The following is a 20,838-nucleotide window of genomic DNA, read 5'->3' as shown; positions in this document are numbered from 1 at the left end:
CCCTGGTTTTCAACCTTTGCAGGTCTGTTTTGGCTGCTATTTATTACAGTTCAGGTGGTTTTGTATGCTTTAGGTACATTTATGCTGTGATATAACCCCCATAAGCAAGCTCAGGTGATGGCCGGCTGTACTGACTTGGAAACGCATATATGGTACGCGTCTCCAGTGTGGTCTTCTTTGTGGCAGCCAGTGCCTGCACTAACTGCTGCGCACATGCCAGCACAGCATGCCTTGGACCAAGGCTGGGGGAGTGTGGGGATGCGAACGGGCTGCCCACCGTGGCCTCATTGTTGCCCCCCAACCTGCAGAACTTCCTGGCCAAGGTGGCGGCACGAATCAGCCGAGCCATTGACGAAGATGTCTACATCCCGCTGTACCCCAAAGAGTGAGTCAGGCCCTTTCTGTGGCACATTTTCTGCGGGATGTCTTTTTGCGTGTAGTTCCAGAAACTTGTTCTGATACTATTTGCGTGAGCTGAGCTTGTCTCCTGCGCTTTAAGAGGGTTAAGCATTGTGGCTTGAGTTAGAACTTCTGCTAGGCATTGGAGCTAAATGGAGGGCCCCCTTTATTCTCATTCTCCTGTCCCCCAATGCAGAGTGCTGGAAAACCGGTCAGCTGCACCTGCTGCCTTTCTCCACCGCCAGTTTTGGTCCTGCCTCAAGGTATGTACAGAGCAGGGAGGCAAAAAGAAAAGGCCAAATAGCTCCTTGGCATAGTACATTCTATCTACGCCTTATCAAGCAATGCAGCTTTTTTTCTTTTTTCTTTTTCTTTTTTTCCTTACACTACTTTTTCATTGGCTGGTTGCATGTTTTTGTGGTCTTCTTAGTTTCGGAGCGGTAACTGCCAACTCCCATGAATTTTTTAAAATTTTTCGTGAATATTGACCTGAATTTCTGAAAATGTTTTTAGTCTGTCGAGAAACTGCAATGAGTCTACAAAATTCTGCTCAACACAGGTGAAAACCTGTGGGCTAGTGGATGGCATCTTAGTGCTTGTGCAATATTCCAATTCTTATGTGGTTGCAAGGGTACTGGGAATCCCATCTGCAGCTTGCTGCAGTGATGACTCTGAGTGTGCTTAGGGCCATCACTTCTGTGCAACACTAGTGCTGTGAGAATCAAAGTGCCTCGCTAATTTCTTCAAAGAGTGGCATGTTCCTTTTGTTTATGATTCTTACAGGCATTGCGTTTAAAAGGCACACAGTCATCATCACACTATTTTGCCAAGGCAATAATGAGACTTGCTTCAGAAAAGCTTATTGCACGAATTCTCGAGGTTATGGAGGGTTGGCAGTAAACATGTCTAAACTTCCTTCCCTAACGTCTAAGACATTGGTTAGTGCCGCATTTACTCAGGTGATCCTCACACCCCCCTTACTGACCTTCAGAGGTTACAATTTTTTTCCCCCCACATAATCGTCACATCCCCAAAATTGCTGCCGCAGGCATCATCTGCTTGGGCCCAACTAATGATGATAACAGCATTTGGCAGTAGAGTGCCGACTTTTAAAGCACTGCGTGAGCAAGCATTTGTGCAAATTTATGAAAACTTCCATTTTTGCAGTAGCTGGAAAATTAGGATTAAGCCGATGTATATTTTCCTGCAGTACCACAAAATGTTTGTTCAAAAATTTTTCTCACTTAGTTATAGCACTCCCTGGCTCTGCATTGATTCCTTATGGGAAAAAGTGTGACCTTTACGTGAGTAAATACTGTAGGTGATAAAACGAAAACAGTGGCGCTTTCACTACCGAAAGTACTGGCCTCTGACAAGAAGACACACTTTCCTGTTTGACTGTGGTTGCTGAGACCATGCTCACTTTTGCTTGCTTCAGCTGATGAAGAACGTGCTGAGCTGGCAGGGCCTGCTGGCAGAGGAGCCGCTGAAGGAGCTGTCGTTGTGCAGTCTGCTGAACCGGTACCTCATCGTGGCTCTGCAGGCCTGCCTCTCCCAGAGGGATACCGTCGAGAAGTGCAACCGCGTAAGGCCTCCCCCGGTTCTTTCTGCGTGCCTCATTCTCAAAACACCAGGGACAAGTAGCTGACCAGAGAGTAGGAGGGGTGTGCGGCAGAATTTGGCAGCAATTAAGGTGCCTGCTCTTCAATGCGGGGCATTGCATTTCTTGCTGTTTACCCATAAATGACCGCCGACGTTTGTGGAAGGCAAGCTGGCGCATCATTCATAAACGCTTGCCGTGCATTCAGAACAGGCAGCTGCTAAGGCTTACTACAAGCATTGTGTTACTGTCCACAGTGCATCTCTGTCGGAATCTGTATTTTAAGGTCAAACTGGGGACTCTCGAGCTTTGTGATCCCTCTTCTTTGGCCTGGGAGCAAAGACACTGAAAACCAGGTTTCAGAGCAAGAGTTTTACTCTGTGGCAAAGAAAGTCAAAGCAGTCTTGTCTTGGCAGCTGCGCTTTTGTACATAGGTGTGTTTCTCGGATGAAGCTGTGAAGCTGTTTTTCTCTTAGGTGCTTCTTCAAGAATGTGGAGCACAATACTCACGTAAATGTTGCATAAAGAAGGAATGCAGAGAGAACCTCTGTGCACATTATGTGTGTAGGAAGCATAAAGGGCAAAGATCCCCAGGTGGTCAAAATTAATCCGGAGCCCTCCACTACGGCGCGCCTCATCGCCTGCGTTGCGTCGGCGCGTTAAACCCCACAATCAATCAAATCAAGCATAAAGGGCAAGTAATTTGCTCAGTGGCCACTGTGGCGGCAGTTTCATTGTAAGCTGCTGGTTACTGCCCCAGGTCCAATCAGGGAAGCAATTTCAAAACACACGAATAACATTGTTTTTGAAGGCCAGAAACAACTGCCTCAAGAAATGTGGGTTGACAAGTGCCAAATTTTTTGATAGATGGGAGCGGAATAAGTGCGTACCAAATTATCAAGAAACAAGGGCCAAAAATGCGAACCCTAGATATCGTGTTGCCAGCTGGGGACTGCGCACACTAGTGGCCAGTGTGCCAGTTAGTTCAGCAGAGTTGTTTTTTGCTTGACATATAGTGAGGTTCCCTACGTGTACATAGAGCGAGGTTTTCAGGCAGTGTGCGAGTGCAGTGTATGCACCGTACAGTTTAAACAATTGAAGCTCGCTCAGGTGTCAAGTTCCAGCAAAGTGTTGCCTCGGTGATTGGGCCGGTGATTGGGCCGTTGAGGCTGGCCGCATCCTTCGTGCTGTCGATTCCCGGCCACGGCGGCCGCTTTTCTGATGGAGGCGAAAAGCAAAAACGCCCGCGTGTGCAAGATTTTGGTGCCCATTAAAGATCCCCAGGTGGTCAAAATTAATCCGGAGCCCTCCACTACGGTGCACCTCATCGTCTGCGTTGCGTCGGCGCGTTAAACCCTACAATCAATCCTTCATGCTGCTGCCCCCCCTTCTTGTGCACAGGTGGTGTCAACGCTGCCAACGGCGTGGCTGCGTGGTGAACCGCTGCCACAGTTGGAGCTGCTCACACGCTTCCTGCGGCTCTATCAGCAGCACCTGGAGGGCCTGTGCACCTCCTCCTCCACACTGGGCCCTGACATGCACGCCAGGTGAGTGCTGGTACCCCGCACGCGAACTTTAGTCCGGGAAGCAAAGAGAAGTCTGGATGTGGCAGATGTGGCGGTGTTACGCGTGCGAGCGGTGGACTAGAAGTGTAACAAAGGGTGCAACAGGGAAGGTGATGCGAAGTTGGATGAAAGTTGCACCAACGGAAAACTGCGAGGGTTGGGTCAGCACATTCGAGGACAGAGAGGCCAAGTGTGATAAGATGAGGAGAGTGGGACCAGGACTGGAGCAAATGGTGGGCTCTCTCTCCACCCCAACTGCTATCTGCAGTCATAGGTGTGCAAACGGGCCACCACATGCTGCCTCTCAGGCTTGCTAGATCCATGAAGTGGGTGCTTTGTAAGCTCTGCAAAGTGCCCACAAAGGGCCGGTGTGATTGTGTTCTTGTTAAGCAAGACTTGCTCCATCAGTGCCAGCCAAGCCTGCCATTTGCAGCTGACAAAGCGGATCTGCGTGAGTTGTACAGCTCTTTTTATCTCCTCATCCTTCCCTTGCAGGGAAGCTGTGGAAGAGGTGAAGAAGCTGCTGGCCCAGCTCACAGAGAAGGGAAAGTCATGAGTGCTGTGGTGTAAATAAAGAGTACACTTTCTGTGCATGCCTCTTTTTTTTCCCTTGGGTAGGTCTGCAACAACACAGCCCTTTTTCACTCACTCACTGACCTCTGCTTCTGAATGAACGGTCACAAACAAAAATTAGGCAGGTGAGCACCATGCTGGGATGTTTTTTAAGAGCAAGCAGAGGTGCTGCATCCAGGATGGGGTTGCAAGGACCTCTATGATTTCCGAGTAGTATCTGTGAGGCTGTACGAGCGCAGCTGTGGAGCTTCCCTCTGGAGCGTACAGTGTGGTCAGTTAGCACAATACAAACGATTACACACAGGTCACTGGCCAAGCAAAAAACGCTTGATTACCGTACTTACCCGATTCTAACGCGCACCTTTTTTCCGCAAAAATAGGCCGAAAAATCACATGCGCATTAGAATCGGATACGAAACCGAAACAGCTAAAATTTCGTTCCACCCATCGCCATCTGAAGATGGCGCCAAAGCTTTTAGCAACAATTTTTCGGATCTAGGTGCCTAGGCTTTTCTTTCGGCGTTCACACAAATCATCAAATTATTCCACTTGCGCGCTTGATAACAGCAATGGCAGCAGCGGCAATGAAGGTGCGCCGCTTCCGCGGCTTATGAGCAGCTCCCACGCGTTCACAACGAGCGGTTGGCTGAAGCGTATGCCTCTGGAGAAGCTCGCGGGATGGGCATGTGAGGCGTGGGCCACGATCCCAGCGAACATGGTTGAACGTTCGTTCAGAAGTGTGGCATCGCGAACACGCTTGACGGCACCAATGACGAGATGTTGCAGTCAGCGAAAGGTGACAAGGAGCTCTCTGAGAGCGACGAGGTGTAAGATGAGTGATATTACTTCGGGGAATAAATCGCCCGTTTCTCTCGCATTCGTTTTTCTTGCTCACAAAGTTCCTTGCGCATTACAAACGGAGGTGCAAGTTTTTTCGGTTTTTTTTGCCTGGAAAAATGTTATTTCGGTTTTTTGCCTGCAATCATGTTCCTTGGCGGTGACTTCGGTTGTTGGGCCAATTGTACATACAAGATCCTGTGATGTCATAGTGAAATTGCCGCCGGGAAGTGGGCGGGGATTCGCCACTGCTTCAAATGTTTAATTGACTGATTGATGAATTGTAGGGTTTAATGCACCGTAGTGGAGGGGCTCATGATTAATTTTCACCACCTGGGGATCTTTAACGTGCACCGAAATCTTGTACATATGGGTGTTTTTGCTTTTCGCCTCCATCATAATAGCGGCCACCGCAGCCGGGAATTGAACCCGCGTCCTCATGCTCAGAAGCAAACGCCCAATGTTTAATTTATTATGTCGATTATTTCTTTGATTAGCTTGAGATAGAACTGGTATCGTTGCTATTGGGACAAGACAGTCTTTTTAATGAACGACAGTCTTTTTAATGAACCCAACATGTATTTTATCTTCATAGCCTTTAAGCGCTTGCAAACTACCGCGATTTTTTTTCTTTCGGTGGGGGGGGGGGGTCGAGAACAACCTCAGCCCCCCCCCCCCGAACAAAAATCCTGGCTACGCGCCTGGTTGCAGTACACTGTAGTTCCGAAATAGTTTAAATTTCCTTGCAGCCTCTGCCTCCCCTGACATAACTTACGATAAATTGTCAGATGACACGTGATATGCGCTATAGCCTTACCCGCTCGAAACTGTATTTGATTCTTCACGTCAACGCAAGTGTGCTTGCTGTAAAGTACGCTTTAAAGGCAAGCTTTAGTATGACGATAGTGGCGCGGACACGATGAACCGCCAACATCACAGCTGGCGCTGTGAAATAACATTGTACTAATTTGGTTCGTATTGAACTGTTTGTACGGGTGGAACACGTTTCTTGCAATGAAAAAGTTACCCCCTCCATGACTTACCCGCTGATATTACACGTACCGGCAGCCGCATCGACATCGTTATCTGACCATGTGCTTTCCGACGATGTAAACAAGAGCAAGCTCTGGAGGAACTGCCTGCGCTGCTTCTCAAGTGCGGGCATGGTGTCAACACTTCGGCGTGCGATGGCAGAACTGGTATTTGCGGGCGCGATCGCTCCGAGAGTGTGAGCAAACCCAGCTTTTCAGATCTGCCGGATGGCGAAACGCGTGGCGAGGGGTCGCGCTCCACCGACCGGCGATTCCGTACTTTCCCTCGTCAAACTAAGGGTGAACAAGAGGTAAAAGATAAAAGTAGCGTACGTGATCGTCTTGTTCATTAAGGTTAGTGCTGACTTTTTGTTTTTCCAAGCTATGCAGCGCCGTTTCTTGCTGTATCCGTGTTGGAACTCGCTGCTACAGTTGGTGTTGAAGCCGAAGAGCTAAGAGGACCGCTGGAAGTGGACCTCAAAAAAGAAGTAAGTTGGTCGCTCCTACTGGGGCCCTCTCCCACGAATGCATGTGCAAAGCCAAGAATTCGTCCCGGAAACTTAATTTTCAGGAAAGTGAAGAAAGTATTGAGGGGCAAAAAAAAAAAAAAAAAGAGCAGAGACTTTGCACTGCGGCGCGCCATTTGAAAGTCTCTGTGCGGGCGATTAGCTAAAGCTTCTGGTCTACTGCTCCGCAGTTGCTGACAGAATCTCGGTGTTAGCAAGAGCTTTATAAATTTGCTCACTGCGTGTTCTATTTTTATGTTTTCTGTTGTTTTTGAATCACGGTTTAAAACTTTGGCCCTCATCACTGTGGGACAAAATTGGATGGCGATTCAGTAGTCGGGTGCCCATGCCCTCGTAAAGGCGGCGGCTGGAGGCACTTGGCCTCAGCACTAAATTTTCGCTGTGCCTAGTCACTCTTGTACCAACGCGTAGCTGGCTGTGCACCTTCGACTCGCAGGCATTTCGTTGGTAGACTTGCCGGCCCCTAAACCATGCAGTGTTTGCCAAATATTTTAATCCGAGTAATGTCACATTTCATGGCTTCAACTGCATATACAGTTTTTAAGCTTTATATGCAGTTGAAGCCATGAAGTGTGGCATTACTCGGATTAAAATATTTGTATAAAGTTTAATGTAAACTTTATTTGTTTCCCTTTTGACCTTTACGTTTGTGCAAAGCACAGTAACGACCTTTCTAAATTTCTAGCGTGAACAGTTCTTGTTTTACTTTTAAGTTAGGCCAAAATGTCGTCAATGTGGTGGCCTCGCACCATAAAACACATTCATTATTAGAGTGCACCCCGCAGAAGAAAAATTTTCCACACTTTCTGCCAGCTAAGTGCTCTTGGAAGAGCTCCTTTGGAAAGACTGGGACTTATTTTGCAGTTGTCTCACACGGTGTTGGTCGAGCCTGGTGAACTGACTGTACCCTTGGAGCGCACCGGCTTTCTCAAGGTGGGGTGGTTCCTGCCACACAGCAGTTGGTAGACAGTTTGTCTTTCTTTTTTAAATGCTGCGGCAGCCAGGATAGCTTTTGTACACTGGAGACAGCCAAATTTGTACTTTTTGGTGCTGCATTGTTTTCAGAAAAAATTGCTGGACTAGCTGCCTTGCCCAATGACACGGTAGTGTGCAATGGAGTGTGCTTACCGTGTTTGTGTTATTTTTGCAGCATATACATTTATGAGCTAGCTAGGCCATGCAGACAAAATAGATGTTCGTTTTATTCGAAAGGTTTGGTGTTTCATGGTGCCCCCAGCGCTTGTCCAGGAGCAAACGATGCTTTATTCGCTGAGATATTAAACAGTTTAAGCCAAAATTTTAATTCTCCAGCTAAATCGTGTGTTTCATGACATCTACTATGACGTATCCAGGCAAGTCCTCAAGCAAACGTAGGTATGCTGACTAGGGCTGCAGCGAACACGGAATGCCTTGTTTACCATCAGTCCTCCTAGGCGGCGCCACAATACTGCTTGGCACCGCTGTCCGCCCTCGCTTTGTTTATGACTGGATTTTTTTGGCGAATTTTGTTACGGTAGATGGCAATTATTTCATGAAACATTGGGTATGCTCGACAAACAGAGTCACAGAAGGCAATGTCGCTTTTGCCAGTTGGCCAGTGTGAGCTCTACACTCCGGACTGCTGTGCAGACATCACAAGCATAGTGTGCAAATTACGCACTGGTGCTTCGATGTTTACGTGCACATTCGTAACTTCCATTGCTATACCTCACCATTCTTATGGCTATAAAAGGAATATGTATTAAACTTGAGCACAAATAGCTCGTTCTGCAAGCTTAAAAGCCCTGCCTAAGTTGCATTTGCTTTTGCCGGCCTCAGCCAATTGCACAGCTGCCCATAATACATTCTAATTTAGAAAATGAGCTAGTTGGTGACATGGCCATTCACTTTTTTCTTAATTATATAGCTTGTTTGAGTGAAGTTTGCATTAAGAGTGGTGTCAGTGTTATTCTGACGAGGCAATTTTTCAAATGAACCAAACTTGCATTTTGTCTGCATGGCCCCTTTAAATACTTCTGATTGAGTGCAGTGTGACTTTTCAAAAAGCTTCTATGCAAGTATCGATCGTGTATAGAAGCTAAAGGGTTTTCTGGGAGTTCCAAATGTAACACCTTAGGCATGTGTCAAAGGTTCACGTTCCTTTCTTTCTTCATGGTACCTGGCTGGAAAAACAAGTTGTAGTGTCTAAAACTCTTTCACTTCTGCCCTGTGACAATTTTTCATTCTGTTTTTGAAGTGGTTTGATCATGAAACGTCAGTTCTTGTGCCACTTCCATAGCTCAAAACGTTTTGGGGCGAAATCTTTCCCCACCCTTCTTGACTTGGTTCTTTGGTCCCTTGAAATTGTTCGCAAGCGGAGTTTTACTTTATGTGAATACCATGGTGGTGTGAGCATGATTGAGATGTAAGAAAGCCCTTCACTGAGTTTCCTCTTTTAAGCGGTGGAATTCTAAAACATCTCAACCTCCACTAGTGCTTCTGCTGCACAAAGTGTATAGTTCTAGTTCTCACACACTCAGGCCGAGATCAGCCTCCACCTGGCTTAAGGTTGTTCATGTAAGGTGGCAGTGCACGCAGTGCATCATGAGGGAGACAGAAGATGCGGCAGCTGTTTCCAGTGCTTCAAGGAACACAGAGCACACGTCAAGATAAGGGTGTTCTCTCCCCTGTCCGTCCTGCTGAAGGAAGCCCTGCGCTCGCCGGGATGCGTGCCTCAGCTGGTGGCCTCCCCGCTGCGGCTGGTGGTGGACTTCAGCTCGCCCAACGTGGCCAAGCCCTTCCACGTGGGCCACCTGCGCTCCACCCTGCTGGGACACAGCCTGTGCAACCTGCTCGCCTTCGCGGGCCACTGGGTCACCCGGCTCAACTACCTGGGCGACTGGGACATACAGTGAGGTGCGTGCTAGTAGCGCCCTTCGTCTTGTGTGCAGGAGGAGTGCGGGAATTAGTCCTCCTCGAGATAACCTTTCAAGTCTTTGATCACTTCCTCGTCCTGATTCGTGGCACTGTACCTGGTTTAGTGCTAGCACATAGCTCATCTGGCTGGGTGTCACTTTCCAGGGGGGGATGCAGAACATTGCCAACATGAGGAACCAATATGTTCGTTGGAACGTTTGATGTTGAGTCCTGCTGTCCCGGACTGCCAACTCGTTGTGGTACTAGGTTCATCTAGGGTTGCCTGCTGACCGGTTTTTGACTGGCCCAACCGGTTTTTTAGACAGTGGGCCGGTTGCCGGTCTGTACCGAAAACCGGCCGACATTGGCCGTTTTTTTTGGCCATCGTGCCGTGAGTATTACTTTTTGGCCTTTTGTAAGCGTCAATACAGCAACTGCGACGATAAATATGTGTCGACAAGCTGTGCAAAAAGACGCGAGTCGATAAAATACGTGGCCAAGATCGATTCTTGAGATGGAAGGGGCCCAAAGTGAGGAACAACACAACGAAATGCCGCCGGTGCGGTAAGCAAGTGCCGTTACTTTTCGCTGCAGCACATTCAGAGAATAACCAAAATCTCAATCACTTTCAGTACAAACATTATGTGGACTTCTCTATAGGAAAACACTACAATAAATAGCATTGCATGTAAAACAACAACAAACAAACATGACGTCTGTTTTTTAACACACATTCAACCTCCTATAGCCAACAACAACAACAAAACATGACGTCTGTTTTTTAACACACATTCAACCTCCTATATAGCCTCCCCCCCTCCCCCTGAAGGGCCGGGTTTTTCTTTGGGGAAAGGTGGCAACCCTAGATCCATCCCCTCCTTCTCCGCCTTTTGAACCAGTTCTGCTAAGCCTACAGTTGCTGCCATCACCCCCTCCTCAATTATCTGCATATGACCCCACCAAATGGAGTGTTCTTTACCCTTCTATTTAAAGTATCGATTAAAACAGTGTAGTAGGGGGAGAGACAGTGCACCCCGGCAGACATGGCGGTGGCAACGCGCTGCGAGATAATGCCAGAACAGCGCGTGCCCTCATGCATTCACTGATGACACAATCACTTTCTGAGATGAAGCAGCTATGCGCCATCGCTGAGAAGACCGCAGTTCGCGCTGCGCACAAATTTCGCATTAGGGAATATCGTAATTGTCAGCCAATTTTTTACCTTTTATCAAGTTTTAAAAATAAGCAGTGGCCCCACAACATTGCTGTATGGTGAAACAGTAGTTTACATGTGAAATTCCGCTGTAATAATTGAAAATTTATAAATTCACTTCAGATGTCGTCGTGAAAATTCTTTGCCATACACTGAGAGAGGAGCATGTTGACACTAGTGGTGCCTTTTTGCTTCTCTTACAGGTCTCCCGAGTGCTGGCTTTAAGAAGTATGGCAGCAGTGATGAGCTGGCAAGGGACCCTCTCAAGCACCTGCTCTCGGTATGTGTTCTTTTCAGAAAGTTTGCCCTGGTCGTTCTCACTTTAATGCCGAAGCTTATCTAAAGATATAAATGTGGCTCTTGAAGCCATTATGCCTGTATTCACTGTGGGAAAAGAGGTTGGCGTGCATGAAGTGAGGCACAAAGCAAGAAAGTTCAAATCTTGCTGCACTGCTACATGTGCATGTGCTCTTCACATGCTTACCAGGACAGTGGGGGTGGGCTACTGCAAGGTGGTACAGTGAAACCTCGTTACAAGAGACCCTCAAGGGACCCAGGAAACATGTCTCTTGCAACAAAGGTACCTTGTACGCGATGTTGCTAACATGGTGAACTTAGGTAGGCGAACCAAACCATTTTCATTTTAATGTCTCTTATAACATACTGTCTCTTGTAACAGTGTCTCTTGTAGCGAGGTTTTTTCTGTACTCTTGCGGAAGCCAGCCGCTTTAACACGACGCCACACTGTAATACAGGGTGCCCACCCTTTGCTATGTCAAGTTGTATAAGTAATGGCATGTATGCCTTTTTGTTCCCTTTTTTTGTCTCTTTAATCTTATTTTTGCATCTTGTATTTGTTGCCAAGGCAAGTCACTATGTCGAACCGCAGTGAATGATTGCTGTGGCTGGATTGAAGTGACCCCTGCAAGGCTTGTGAAAACATTTGTCCGTTTGACCGGGTGTATGTGGCAGCCAATGCGGATGCAGAGAGGGACCCCGTGTTTCGTGCCGAAGCCCTGCAGTGCTTCGCTGATCTTGAGGCTGGTGAGGGCTGCTGCCATTGGCTGGCCAGTAGCGGTGCTGAGCTGACCATGTTTCACGGACATCTCTCCCAGGTCAGCCAGAGGCAGTGGCCCAGTGGGAGCAGTGGCGGCAGCTGAGTCTGGATGGCTATAGCAAACTGTATCAGGTGAGCATGGCTTGCATAACGATGATAATATACTTGGCATTGGTGTGGCACCTATAAAGAAAAACCACAGGCTCAGCTGCAGTTCCTACTCAACTAGCTCGGCATTCATTTGGTGTTGTTTCAGTTCAGTCCTTGCTCCTTGAGTTCCTTCCCCCCATTTTCTTTTGGTTGACTGATTTTCTCTAATTGACCTTGTCTTTCAGTACTATGTCAGCGCATTTCTGCAGTCATTAGGCGTGGGGATGCAGTAAAGTAGGCCACGCATAATGACTCTTCATGCCGTCATAGTTGTGTGTGTTCCCTGCTGTCGCTTGTTCACTCTGTTGTGTCTCAGTGGACATAGTGCTAGGGCAGTAATGAGGTTCGAATAAATGTGTCCTACCCTTCACCTCTGAAACCAACAGCACAATCTTTGCGCTCCTCCCGCTCACAGCGCCTGGGCATCTCCTTCGACGTCCTGGATGCTGAATCCCGCCACAGCCAGGCAGCCCTGGACCTGTTGGAGCGGCTGCGTGCGGAGGCAAGGCTTGCTGCCCGGGGGTCCGTTTCACTTTGTTTGTTCTGCCACCAAAAGTATTTATTTCTAGGGATAAAAAGGCCTGACTTTGATGCAGTACAGGGTGTTACGGTGATAATTGGAACACTTAAAATTTTTTCCCGAACGAACCTCTGCTCAATTTGCACTCAAACTTTACAAGGACGTCGCATTTTATGGTCGATTTTGTTTGACATTGGGAACAACGACGGTACTTACCTGTTTATTCTGAAAAATAAATGAAAACGATTTTCACCTATGGGAAAATGGCAGCCGATTTGGACTTGCGAGCCAGTGCAAGCTGATCTTGGAATGACGGCGCCACCTGGGGCATGCAGAGCGAAACAGACGATAAGGATTCACAGTAGGAAGGAGCCAAATGAAGTAGCAGACGATCAGAAAATCTGCTTTGTCCCTAGTTTATAATGACCCCGAATACTTGCATAAAAGCTGATAACAATCGTAATAAAATATACCCACAGTTCATCGTTGCCAATAAACGTTGGATTTGTTTCCTCACCTGCTCTTACATTTTCTGATTGTCTGCTACCCCATTTGGCTCCCTCCTGCCGTGGAGGAAGTGTGAATCCCCATCGTCCGTTTCGCTCTGCATGCCCCAGAGCAGCGCCGTCGTTCCAAGTTCAGCTTGCTATGGCTCGCACGTCCAAATCAGCCACCATTTTCCCATGGTCGAAAATCGTTTTGATTTATTTTCAGAATAAACAGGTAAGTACCATCGTTGTTCCCAGCGTGAAACAAAATAGACCATAAAATGCGACTTTCGTGTGAAGTTTGAGTGCGAACCGAGTAGTGGTTCGCTCAGGAAAGGAATTTAAAGTGTTACAGTTATTGTCGCAACACCCTGTACATGAGACTGACAGAGTTGCTGGTGCCAAGAGTGCATGGGGCTTGAAAGGAAAGACAAACCTGAATTCTTCATACAAAAAACAGCGCTGAAGATGGGACACAAAGAAGGAAGCTGCACACACATAGCACTGTGTGTGTGTAGCCTCCTTCTTTGTGTCCCATCTTGAGCAGTGTTTTTTGTATGAAGTATGAAATCACCTACATTTTCTATCTCTACTATGCTTTTTTGAAAACATCCAAGCCAGATTCTTTCTTTGTGATCCATTTTACCCGCCGTGGATCTTCAAATCTGCCGATTCAATGAAATCACTGCAGCTATTTTTCAGGTTTAGGCCTTGATTGTTGTAAATTGTGCTGCTACGTAAAACCACATTACTTTTAATTTGCGCTATCTCTGGTCCTCCTCGCAATTCATGAATTGCACCGTATGCAGTACTGTGAGGGCTGGGAGTGGAGGCTGGGGCATTCAGGTGGCATGGTGAGGCGAATGGGAGTTATTTAAAGCAGGGGTTCTCAAGCATGGTGGTCCCAGGGAACCCTGCTAAGTTCCGTTAAGTTCCAAGGAACCCCCCCACCATTTTTCATTCCGTTAATGCTACATTAACGTGCAATTAATTCAAAAGCAAGCAAGGGTATCGTTTTTTTTCCCGTCGACTTTACGCGAATGTGCACGCTAGCGGCACCTATCTCCAAACAGGAGAAATGCGCATGGGGGTAATATAAGACCGAGATTCAAGTGCAATAGTTTAACCACGTGGCCCGTTTTCAGAGTCTGGCTGGCTACAAGCTGCTGGCAAGATTTATTGCGCAGCTTGCGCATTTCTTTTATGCGCCGAGATGTGCTTACTGACACTCAGGCGTGAGTAATGGAGGTTCCTTAGATCGATCGCACCTCAAGTTTACCATATAAGACTTTGCGACTGCGGAACCAGGGAAAATTTATCAGTGGCTCGCGGAACCCTGAGGAGGGGCCTGCGGAACCCCTAGGTTCCGTGGAACCCACTTTGAGAAACCATGATTTAAAAAAAAGCATTTATTTGAACATTATACAACACGATTGACCACACCGGAGGCAGGCACAAATGAAGCACAAACAAGCAAGCGTGTCCCAGACCTCGCATGGGCCTGGAGCTGCGTGGCGTAATGACACTGAAGGTGACGCTAGTGATCACCCAGTGACTACAGCACATGTGGCTGGCTGCTCGCACCCCGCCCCACTTTGGTTGATCACGTCTCGCGGACAGTAATATCCGCATATTGTCCACAACAGGCAAAACACTCATACACGCGGGGGAAACACTGCCGCACGCTTCACTCGTGCACCAAGTCATCTCGGTGGCTAGACAGCCAATAAGCGCATTGTACCGTTTAAGCTGTGGCTGCACTGACTGCAGAGGTGAGTCTACACTGTCCTGCTTCCTTGCACTGGCAGTTTCATGCACACTGAAGCGTGGTAAAGGCCTTAGCCTTGGCTTCGAGGCTCGTGAAAGGCGTGCCAGTTGTCCTTGGACAGGAGGTGCCGACACCCTCTCAAATGGAGCTGCATGTGGCACACAGTATGCCACAATTGCTACGCAGGAAATCCTTGCTCGTTTTGTAGCCAAATGCTGAACGGTCGATGCTCTTGCCAAACTTTCGGACATGGGCTTTGTCCAGCTGAAGTACATCGATGCCACTCACGAAGTGGTCAGCCAGGTGCGGCACAAGTTGTCCTTGGTCTCTTATGGTACCACAGATGGCTCGAGTTGGGCGTTGGCTGCTGCACAGGTCGCGGCTGGTTGGCGCTGTTGACGGGCTTGGAACCTGTAGGTGGCTGGCTCACGAGCGTTTTTCACTTTTTCTGTCCATGGACAAAGTTTTCGGCATGCTGGGCTCGCTGTTGGCTGGGCTGAAAGTAGTTGGCAGGTGGTTCACCGACAGTATGAACTCTTTCTGGCTGTTGAAGGAATTCTGTATGTGCTCGACTTCCTTTGTGAGAACTGGCCTGACAGAACTTGGTTTCGCCACTCACCCGCGTCAAGCGTACGGCATCCGGGAGGCTCAGAAGGAAGCGGAGGGGGCCACAGAAGCCGTACTGTTTGAATGGAAGCTCCTGGCCTTTACTCGTTTTGAATTCGCACAGAAGCTGTAGAGTTAGTGGTTGCTTGGCTGCGATGAGCAAGGCACGGATGATGACTTTGATTGTAGCTCATTACATTCCCCTTTGAAAGCCATGGTTCACTAGGGCCTCTGAGTTTTCAGGAACTGCTTTCCTTCTGCATCGTACAGATATGAGCTTCGACTGTAGGGCAACGCGCTAGCAGGTAAACACGGAGCTTCATATCAGTGATATGGTCAAGATCATCGATGTGGCAAGCAAAAACAGCTCTGTGTTCAACCAATGTACCTTTTATAACTGCGTGCTGGCTGGGAGTGGGCTGGCTGCGAAGCGGGACGATGGAATATTGGGGTGATGGCGCGCGAACACTGCGTCGGGTGCGACGGTGTCATGCGACAGGGACACTTCTTGAGGGCAATGTTTGGGCTACTAACACTTGCTGTGGCGGCTGCTCTGGCAAAGGCAACGGATCATGTTGCAGGCAGTCCTTGGCACTGTGTCTGGCAAGGCTAAGTACCGTGGCTGGGTCTAGTCAAAGCTAGGCACCGCGGCGGACGAGGCAGAAGCCTTCGCTTCAACCGAGGGGCTAGCTTCATGCTAGCTTCCAGTCACCGAATGAGCTCTTCTTTCAAACCGGCAGTGTCCAGCTGTCGCCGTGCCAATACTTTCCGTATGATGTCGATGAATAGGCGCAACATTGTCACTGAGATGAGCTGCTCCCACACAATTCCCAGCATGATATTCCACCGAGCTGGATACGCGCAGGCGGTCACACACAAAACACAATCTTGCTGGGGCGTCCGCCAGCAAGATTGGCGGACGCTCCAATCTTGCTGGTGGTCTAGACCACCGGCCCACTCAAGAGCACCAGCACACCTTTGCCCTCCCCCCTCCCCCTCCAAATGTGTGTGCATCACATCACCCACACGCGCGCCGACGTAATTCTGCCTGGATCCACAACGGTTACGTATACATTCTAAAATGTCACATGAAGGAAATTTTGAGCAATCGTCAGCATTACTTCAGTGACCAAAATAACAGAGAAATTATCAATTCTGCAAGTTTAAGCCACATGTTGTAGCCTCTTCTGTGTCTATCATGTTGTATCCTGTAGCCATGCTTCAGTTTGAACACCAGGGCCTCTGTTATCCGATGGAATACTTTAACTGTGTCATTACTGTCCGTTTCATGCTGAAGCGTGGTAGTCTGTAGCATTTATGTATGCGTGACCATGCCATTACGCATGTTTTCTTGGTGCACTCCGGTAAACAAAATGCTGACTTGTTTCATTAATGTTTGAAACCAAACTGGTAGAACCTTATTATGATTCCTTTCTCAGATCTTACGACAGAATTCCAAATGTGGCAAGATTTTGCTCGACTTACACAGGACATGCCTAACCGCAAGAGCATGGTCAGACACCGCCGTCTTATTTTTTCTTGCTAAATTTAATGTTTGATATGGAATTGAATAATGAACTTAGCAGTGGCTTGCTATGCCTTATCCAGGAGTGGTTCTTACACTTAAAGAGATGGCTGCCCCAGAAAAGTTACTGTATAGTACGAGCCTTCAGGTTGGCTATAGAGCATTTATGCACGAAGCATTGAATACTTGACAGAGAATAATGCAACTATTTCAGAACACCAAGAGGGAGCTCAGTACAGCGAACTCGACATTTGGGCTGTAGTGAAATGTCGACCAGCTTCTCATGTTCGCTCAGAGCTCTGATAGAAGTTACGAGGTGGGCTGCGTTAGAGACTCAAAACAGAAACGGATATCACAACTGGCGTAGCTTGACAAATACCGATGGCTGAATTATTCCGCTTTGCGTGAGGGGTAATCCTGCCATGTTCATGTAATTTTCGCCATTAACAGCGCTGTTCTTGTGCTTATATCTGTGTGTTTAGGGTTGGTATTTGCTGAAATTATTGCTAGCGATATAACGCTTCTTGTATGCATGATTCATAGCCTGTCGTTTTTTTTAACAAAGCACCTGCGCTACACATATTTGTAGTGCAGGTCTTATCTTAAAAAGAAAACGAGAGGCTAAAGTAACGTAAATTATGTTATAACGTAAGTGCATAAATTCGATGCAGACTGCACAGAATGAGCTCCATTGGCCTTACACTGGAAGCTGCTGTACGGGCGTAGAATGCTTATATGCCAAAAATTTTCTTTTGCATTTGGGACAAGAACAACTAAACGAAAAAATCTCATTCTTGCTGCAGAAATGTGACCTTCCCAAGAGAAAATAGTAGTTGGTACCACTGTTTTATGGTTAAATTCCCAGCTGGAACTAGCTGGTGCCAGTTGGGGCCAGCTAGGACCAGCTGGGCCCAAATGGGAATTTAACCATACACCACCTGGGACCAGTAACATTTTCTCTTGGGTTACCTTCGGAGTCGAGGTATGGCGATGGTCCCGGGGACGTGGGCTGGTCACAATCGGGTAAACCGTGGTTCACTTGAAGTCGCTCTATATATACATGTCGCAGGGCCGCCTGGAGGGCTTGGAGCTGGGCGTGCCTGCTGCCTGTTTCGGGCAAAGGTTCTGCGCCTGGGGAGCCCCGTGTGCGGACGTGTTGGATCGCGCTAGGTGAGGGCTTTTCTTGCTCAGCCCAGAAGGTAGTGCTGGTAGCCCGTACATGCCTGGTAATGGAGAGGGCTCATTGGTGTGAGTACCCCCTGCCCTTGCCAGCAGCTGGTTCACTCCCTGCGAGATGCACGCGATGTGAACCAGATGCTGGTTCATAGCCATTTGCGGCACTGTCGCGGCAATGGCAAAGCTTACGTAAAACACCTCTCTGTGGTCACCATGCACACACAGGCATGGTGATGCACATCGTGGGCGTCAGACTGCGATATGCGAAGACCCTGCACGCGAGGCTGGGCGCTTGGTCGCCGCATCAACAGTCTCCTGGGATGCTGCAGAGGCGCCTGCCAGCTGGCCCCCTCTCTGCCTTCTCGACGTTCTCCAGGAGGCGCATAGGTACGATGCTCCTTTGGTGCGCTACAGTACCAACATAGTGAGGCTCACCAACCCCGTATTCGGAAAGCCAACTTACCGAATGACATAAGAAATTCTTTCGTAAGGGCCGTAAAAGGTAGCATGAGAGAAATCCAGCGTGCATTTCAAAACTCATCCATATGAAAATTCAGTGGCCTTGTCGAAGTGGAGCAGTGAGGTTCAGTTAATGCAGGAGGAACGAACCTTAGGGGGTTGTGGATAGACAAGCAAGTTGGCTAAGGCGGTGGTCTTCGAGGGGGCTGGGGGATCGTGTTAACGGTGCCAGTTGAGAGTAAGCGTATTGTAGAGGGGTTGGCTGGGAGGCGAAGTGTTGCTCGCTGTAAAGCTTGATTGATTGTATCGCTTAACGCGCCGACGCAACGCGGGCGACGAGGCGCGTTTTTTAGGTGCGGAGCACCTAAGGACCTCTCAATGTCCGTCTGCGTTCGTGCACATGCGTAACATGTAAAATCGCAAAATATCACACAGGCACCGGCAGGATTCGAGCCTGTGTTTGGTAGACCAGACAGAGGTAGTGTCAGTCGTCTTACCCATTGGGCTACGACCGTGAGTTAGCACCCGAGAGCCAAACGGCTTACTCCCTCACCTGTAAGGGTGCGGAGTACCTTAGGACCTCCCAATGTCCGTCCGCGTCAATCCGTGCGCACACCACCATTAAGCGAAAATCTGTGCGGAAACTATCTAAAAGGGTACAAGAGCACTCCAAAACACTCGAAAACAGGCACTAACATAATCTAGCAACGAGAAAACGCGCGAAAGCACCGGTGTAGTCAGGTTGTGATCAAGTTGTAATACACAGTGACTGCATCGAACTACGCTAAATGGTGCTACGCAGAAACACGAGATGGCGCCGCGGTGCGCCGCGTATGTAAGCGGGTTCTGAAAATACCATACCCTCTTCCCGCCATGGACGGAAACGAATGTAAGACGCGTCACGCTGCTGCTAACGTTTACGAAGACAATGAACTTCCCCGAATACGAAATTAACCGGGGCAAGCGGAGGCAAAGTGACTAAAATCGAATGACGGTCGGGCGCAAATCAGCTTCACTCGGGGTGCAACTTGGATGTCATGGTCCCCGTACTCCGCACCCTCGCCATTATCCACGGAGTTGAGATGCTGCCATTTTTTTAACGTACGCCTAACGTGCGCCAAAATCTCGTACACGCGGGTGTTTTTGCTTTTCGCCTCCATCAGAAAAGCGGCTGCCGCGGCCAGGAATCGAAGCCGCAACCTCGTAGAAGCATGGCTGAAAGTCTATAAAACTAATTTCATATAACCTGTGGTGCCTAAGGATGCGTATCTGCCTGCTCCCTTCCCTACTATGGAGCTGTAATAAACCGGGTCGCCAGCCCGCAGCTGCTTCCGTTCCTGACTGCTGCATATGTGTAACTGGCTTTTTCTTCTTGTTCTTCTTTGTTTTTCAGATGTTGCATTCACTTGGCTTCAGCGCGCTGGCCTTCTTCGACAAGTCAGGACACCTCTTTGAAGTTCCAAACCCGAAGCGCGTCCAAGCCTGCCCGTGTTCTGTACAAGCGTGCAATCCTTCACGCCGCCAAAACATGACGTCGTTGCATCTCGCCATGTCGCTCATACTACTTGCTTCAATTGCGAAAATAAAAGATTTTTCTAAATATTTGCTGCCTCTATCAAGGCTCCTGAGCTCGCTGGCTACGCCAGCTTGAGCACAGTGGCGTGCATGTACAGAATTGGAAAGAAAAAATTAAAAATATGAATATAAAAGGGAATTTGGATGGGAAACTACGTTTTAGAACAAACCCTCACTCACTAAGATCTCTGAATACGAATAAATAAGATCACATGAAAACTCACGTCGAAGAGAAAACTTACACACGTGATGTGAACGTTTCCCTCAAAAGGTCTAACCTTATTACGCTGCACGCAAGGGAGCAAATTCTGACTTTCCTAGGCCAACCTCTCCAATAAACATATTTCTCTCTCGGGTGCAAGGAATGACACCCTTCTGCGGGGCTCCATACTTCCACAGTTCCAGTGAAAAGTTTAACCAAAGAACGCTTGAAAAGACCCCCTTTATCATTGCCCGACAACAAGAAAGTTCTCACCCTTCGAGCCGAAATATTCTGCACTATGGTCAAAACACGGCAAGTTTGCTGAAAGGTCCGCGGATTTCTAAATTACTGTATCCGTTAATTAATTACGCGAAACTCGGTAATGCGTGGCTAATTGCAGCTTCGCAGGCTTGTGGATGTGAAGGGGCGTATATTTTGAGCGTCCCGAAAATCTTTGGCCTGAACGGGCGTTTTCTAACCATTCTGAAGGCACCAAAAGGCGCAAGAAAGGCGCTAAGAGGCACGATTTGCGTCGCCGTTATCAAGAAAATCTTTTGCTGATAAGGGGGGTCTTTTCAGCGAAACTTTTTTCCCTCAAAGGGTGTAGGTATAGTCCTGCAAAAGAGAGTCAGCACGTACACCCTCAAGGGAGTCAAAATTTACACCTTTTCG

At 48.2% G+C, this 20,838-nt stretch overlaps 3 protein-coding genes across 3 annotated transcripts in view; all 3 read left to right on the top strand.

Moving 5' to 3' along the window:
• The window catches only part of LOC144153854 (PAX3- and PAX7-binding protein 1), a 29,269-nt gene extending 25,116 nt beyond the window's left edge, over positions 1 to 4,153 (top strand). The window contains exons 15-19 of the mRNA XM_077685583.1: positions 309 to 385; positions 596 to 662; positions 1,838 to 1,984; positions 3,401 to 3,546; positions 4,060 to 4,153. Coding sequence (XP_077541709.1) covers positions 309 to 385; positions 596 to 662; positions 1,838 to 1,984; positions 3,401 to 3,546; positions 4,060 to 4,120 — 498 coding nt within the window. The 3' untranslated portion in view covers positions 4,121 to 4,153. The remainder of the gene's footprint in view (positions 1 to 308; positions 386 to 595; positions 663 to 1,837; positions 1,985 to 3,400; positions 3,547 to 4,059) is intronic.
• A 1,631-nt stretch (positions 4,154 to 5,784) lies between these two features.
• Positions 5,785 to 11,689, top strand: LOC144151321 (arginine--tRNA ligase-like). Its single transcript, XM_077682329.1, has 7 exons — positions 5,785 to 6,173; positions 6,225 to 6,316; positions 6,388 to 6,493; positions 7,397 to 7,465; positions 9,217 to 9,427; positions 10,844 to 10,920; positions 11,613 to 11,689. The coding sequence occupies exons 1-5, from the start codon at positions 6,009 to 6,011 to the stop codon at positions 9,424 to 9,426; spliced, it is 642 nt and encodes a 213-aa protein (XP_077538455.1). The 5' UTR covers positions 5,785 to 6,008; the 3' UTR covers position 9,427; positions 10,844 to 10,920; positions 11,613 to 11,689.
• LOC144153128 (uncharacterized) lies at positions 9,942 to 19,983 on the top strand. Its single transcript, XM_077684784.1, has 8 exons — positions 9,942 to 9,957; positions 10,844 to 10,940; positions 11,557 to 11,684; positions 11,756 to 11,829; positions 12,263 to 12,369; positions 17,824 to 17,924; positions 18,156 to 18,317; positions 19,783 to 19,983. The coding sequence occupies exons 1-8, from the start codon at positions 9,942 to 9,944 to the stop codon at positions 19,842 to 19,844; spliced, it is 747 nt and encodes a 248-aa protein (XP_077540910.1). The 3' UTR covers positions 19,845 to 19,983.
• Positions 19,984 to 20,838: the final 855 nt, after the last annotated feature.

This window comes from Haemaphysalis longicornis, unplaced genomic scaffold, assembly GCF_048455015.1.
Source record: "Haemaphysalis longicornis isolate Haplotype H1 unplaced genomic scaffold, Haemaphysalis longicornis Haplotype H1 scaffold_9, whole genome shotgun sequence".
NCBI lineage: Eukaryota > Metazoa > Arthropoda > Arachnida > Ixodida > Ixodidae > Haemaphysalis > Haemaphysalis longicornis.
Note: the sequence above shows the minus strand (reverse complement) of the source record. Positions and strands in the feature narration are given on the sequence as shown.

What these genes read in the sequence shown, in the direction of transcription:
- LOC144151321 (XM_077682329.1), top strand. Translation starts at nt 6,009, where the DNA reads ATGACTTACCCGCTGATATTACACGTACCGGCAGCCGCATCGACATCG. An exon ending in GGCGTGCGATGGCAGAACTG is followed by an intron (nt 6,174 to 6,224) that starts GTATTTGCGGGC and finishes CCAGCTTTTCAG; the next exon opens with ATCTGCCGGATGGCGAAACG. An exon ending in AAACTAAGGGTGAACAAGAG is followed by an intron (nt 6,317 to 6,387) that starts GTAAAAGATAAA and finishes TGTTTTTCCAAG; the next exon opens with CTATGCAGCGCCGTTTCTTG.
- LOC144153128 (XM_077684784.1), top strand. An exon ending in CTTCGCTGATCTTGAGGCTG is followed by an intron (nt 11,685 to 11,755) that starts GTGAGGGCTGCT and finishes CATCTCTCCCAG; the next exon opens with GTCAGCCAGAGGCAGTGGCC. An exon ending in GCAAGGCTTGCTGCCCGGGG is followed by an intron (nt 12,370 to 17,823) that starts GTCCGTTTCACT and finishes TACATGTCGCAG; the next exon opens with GGCCGCCTGGAGGGCTTGGA.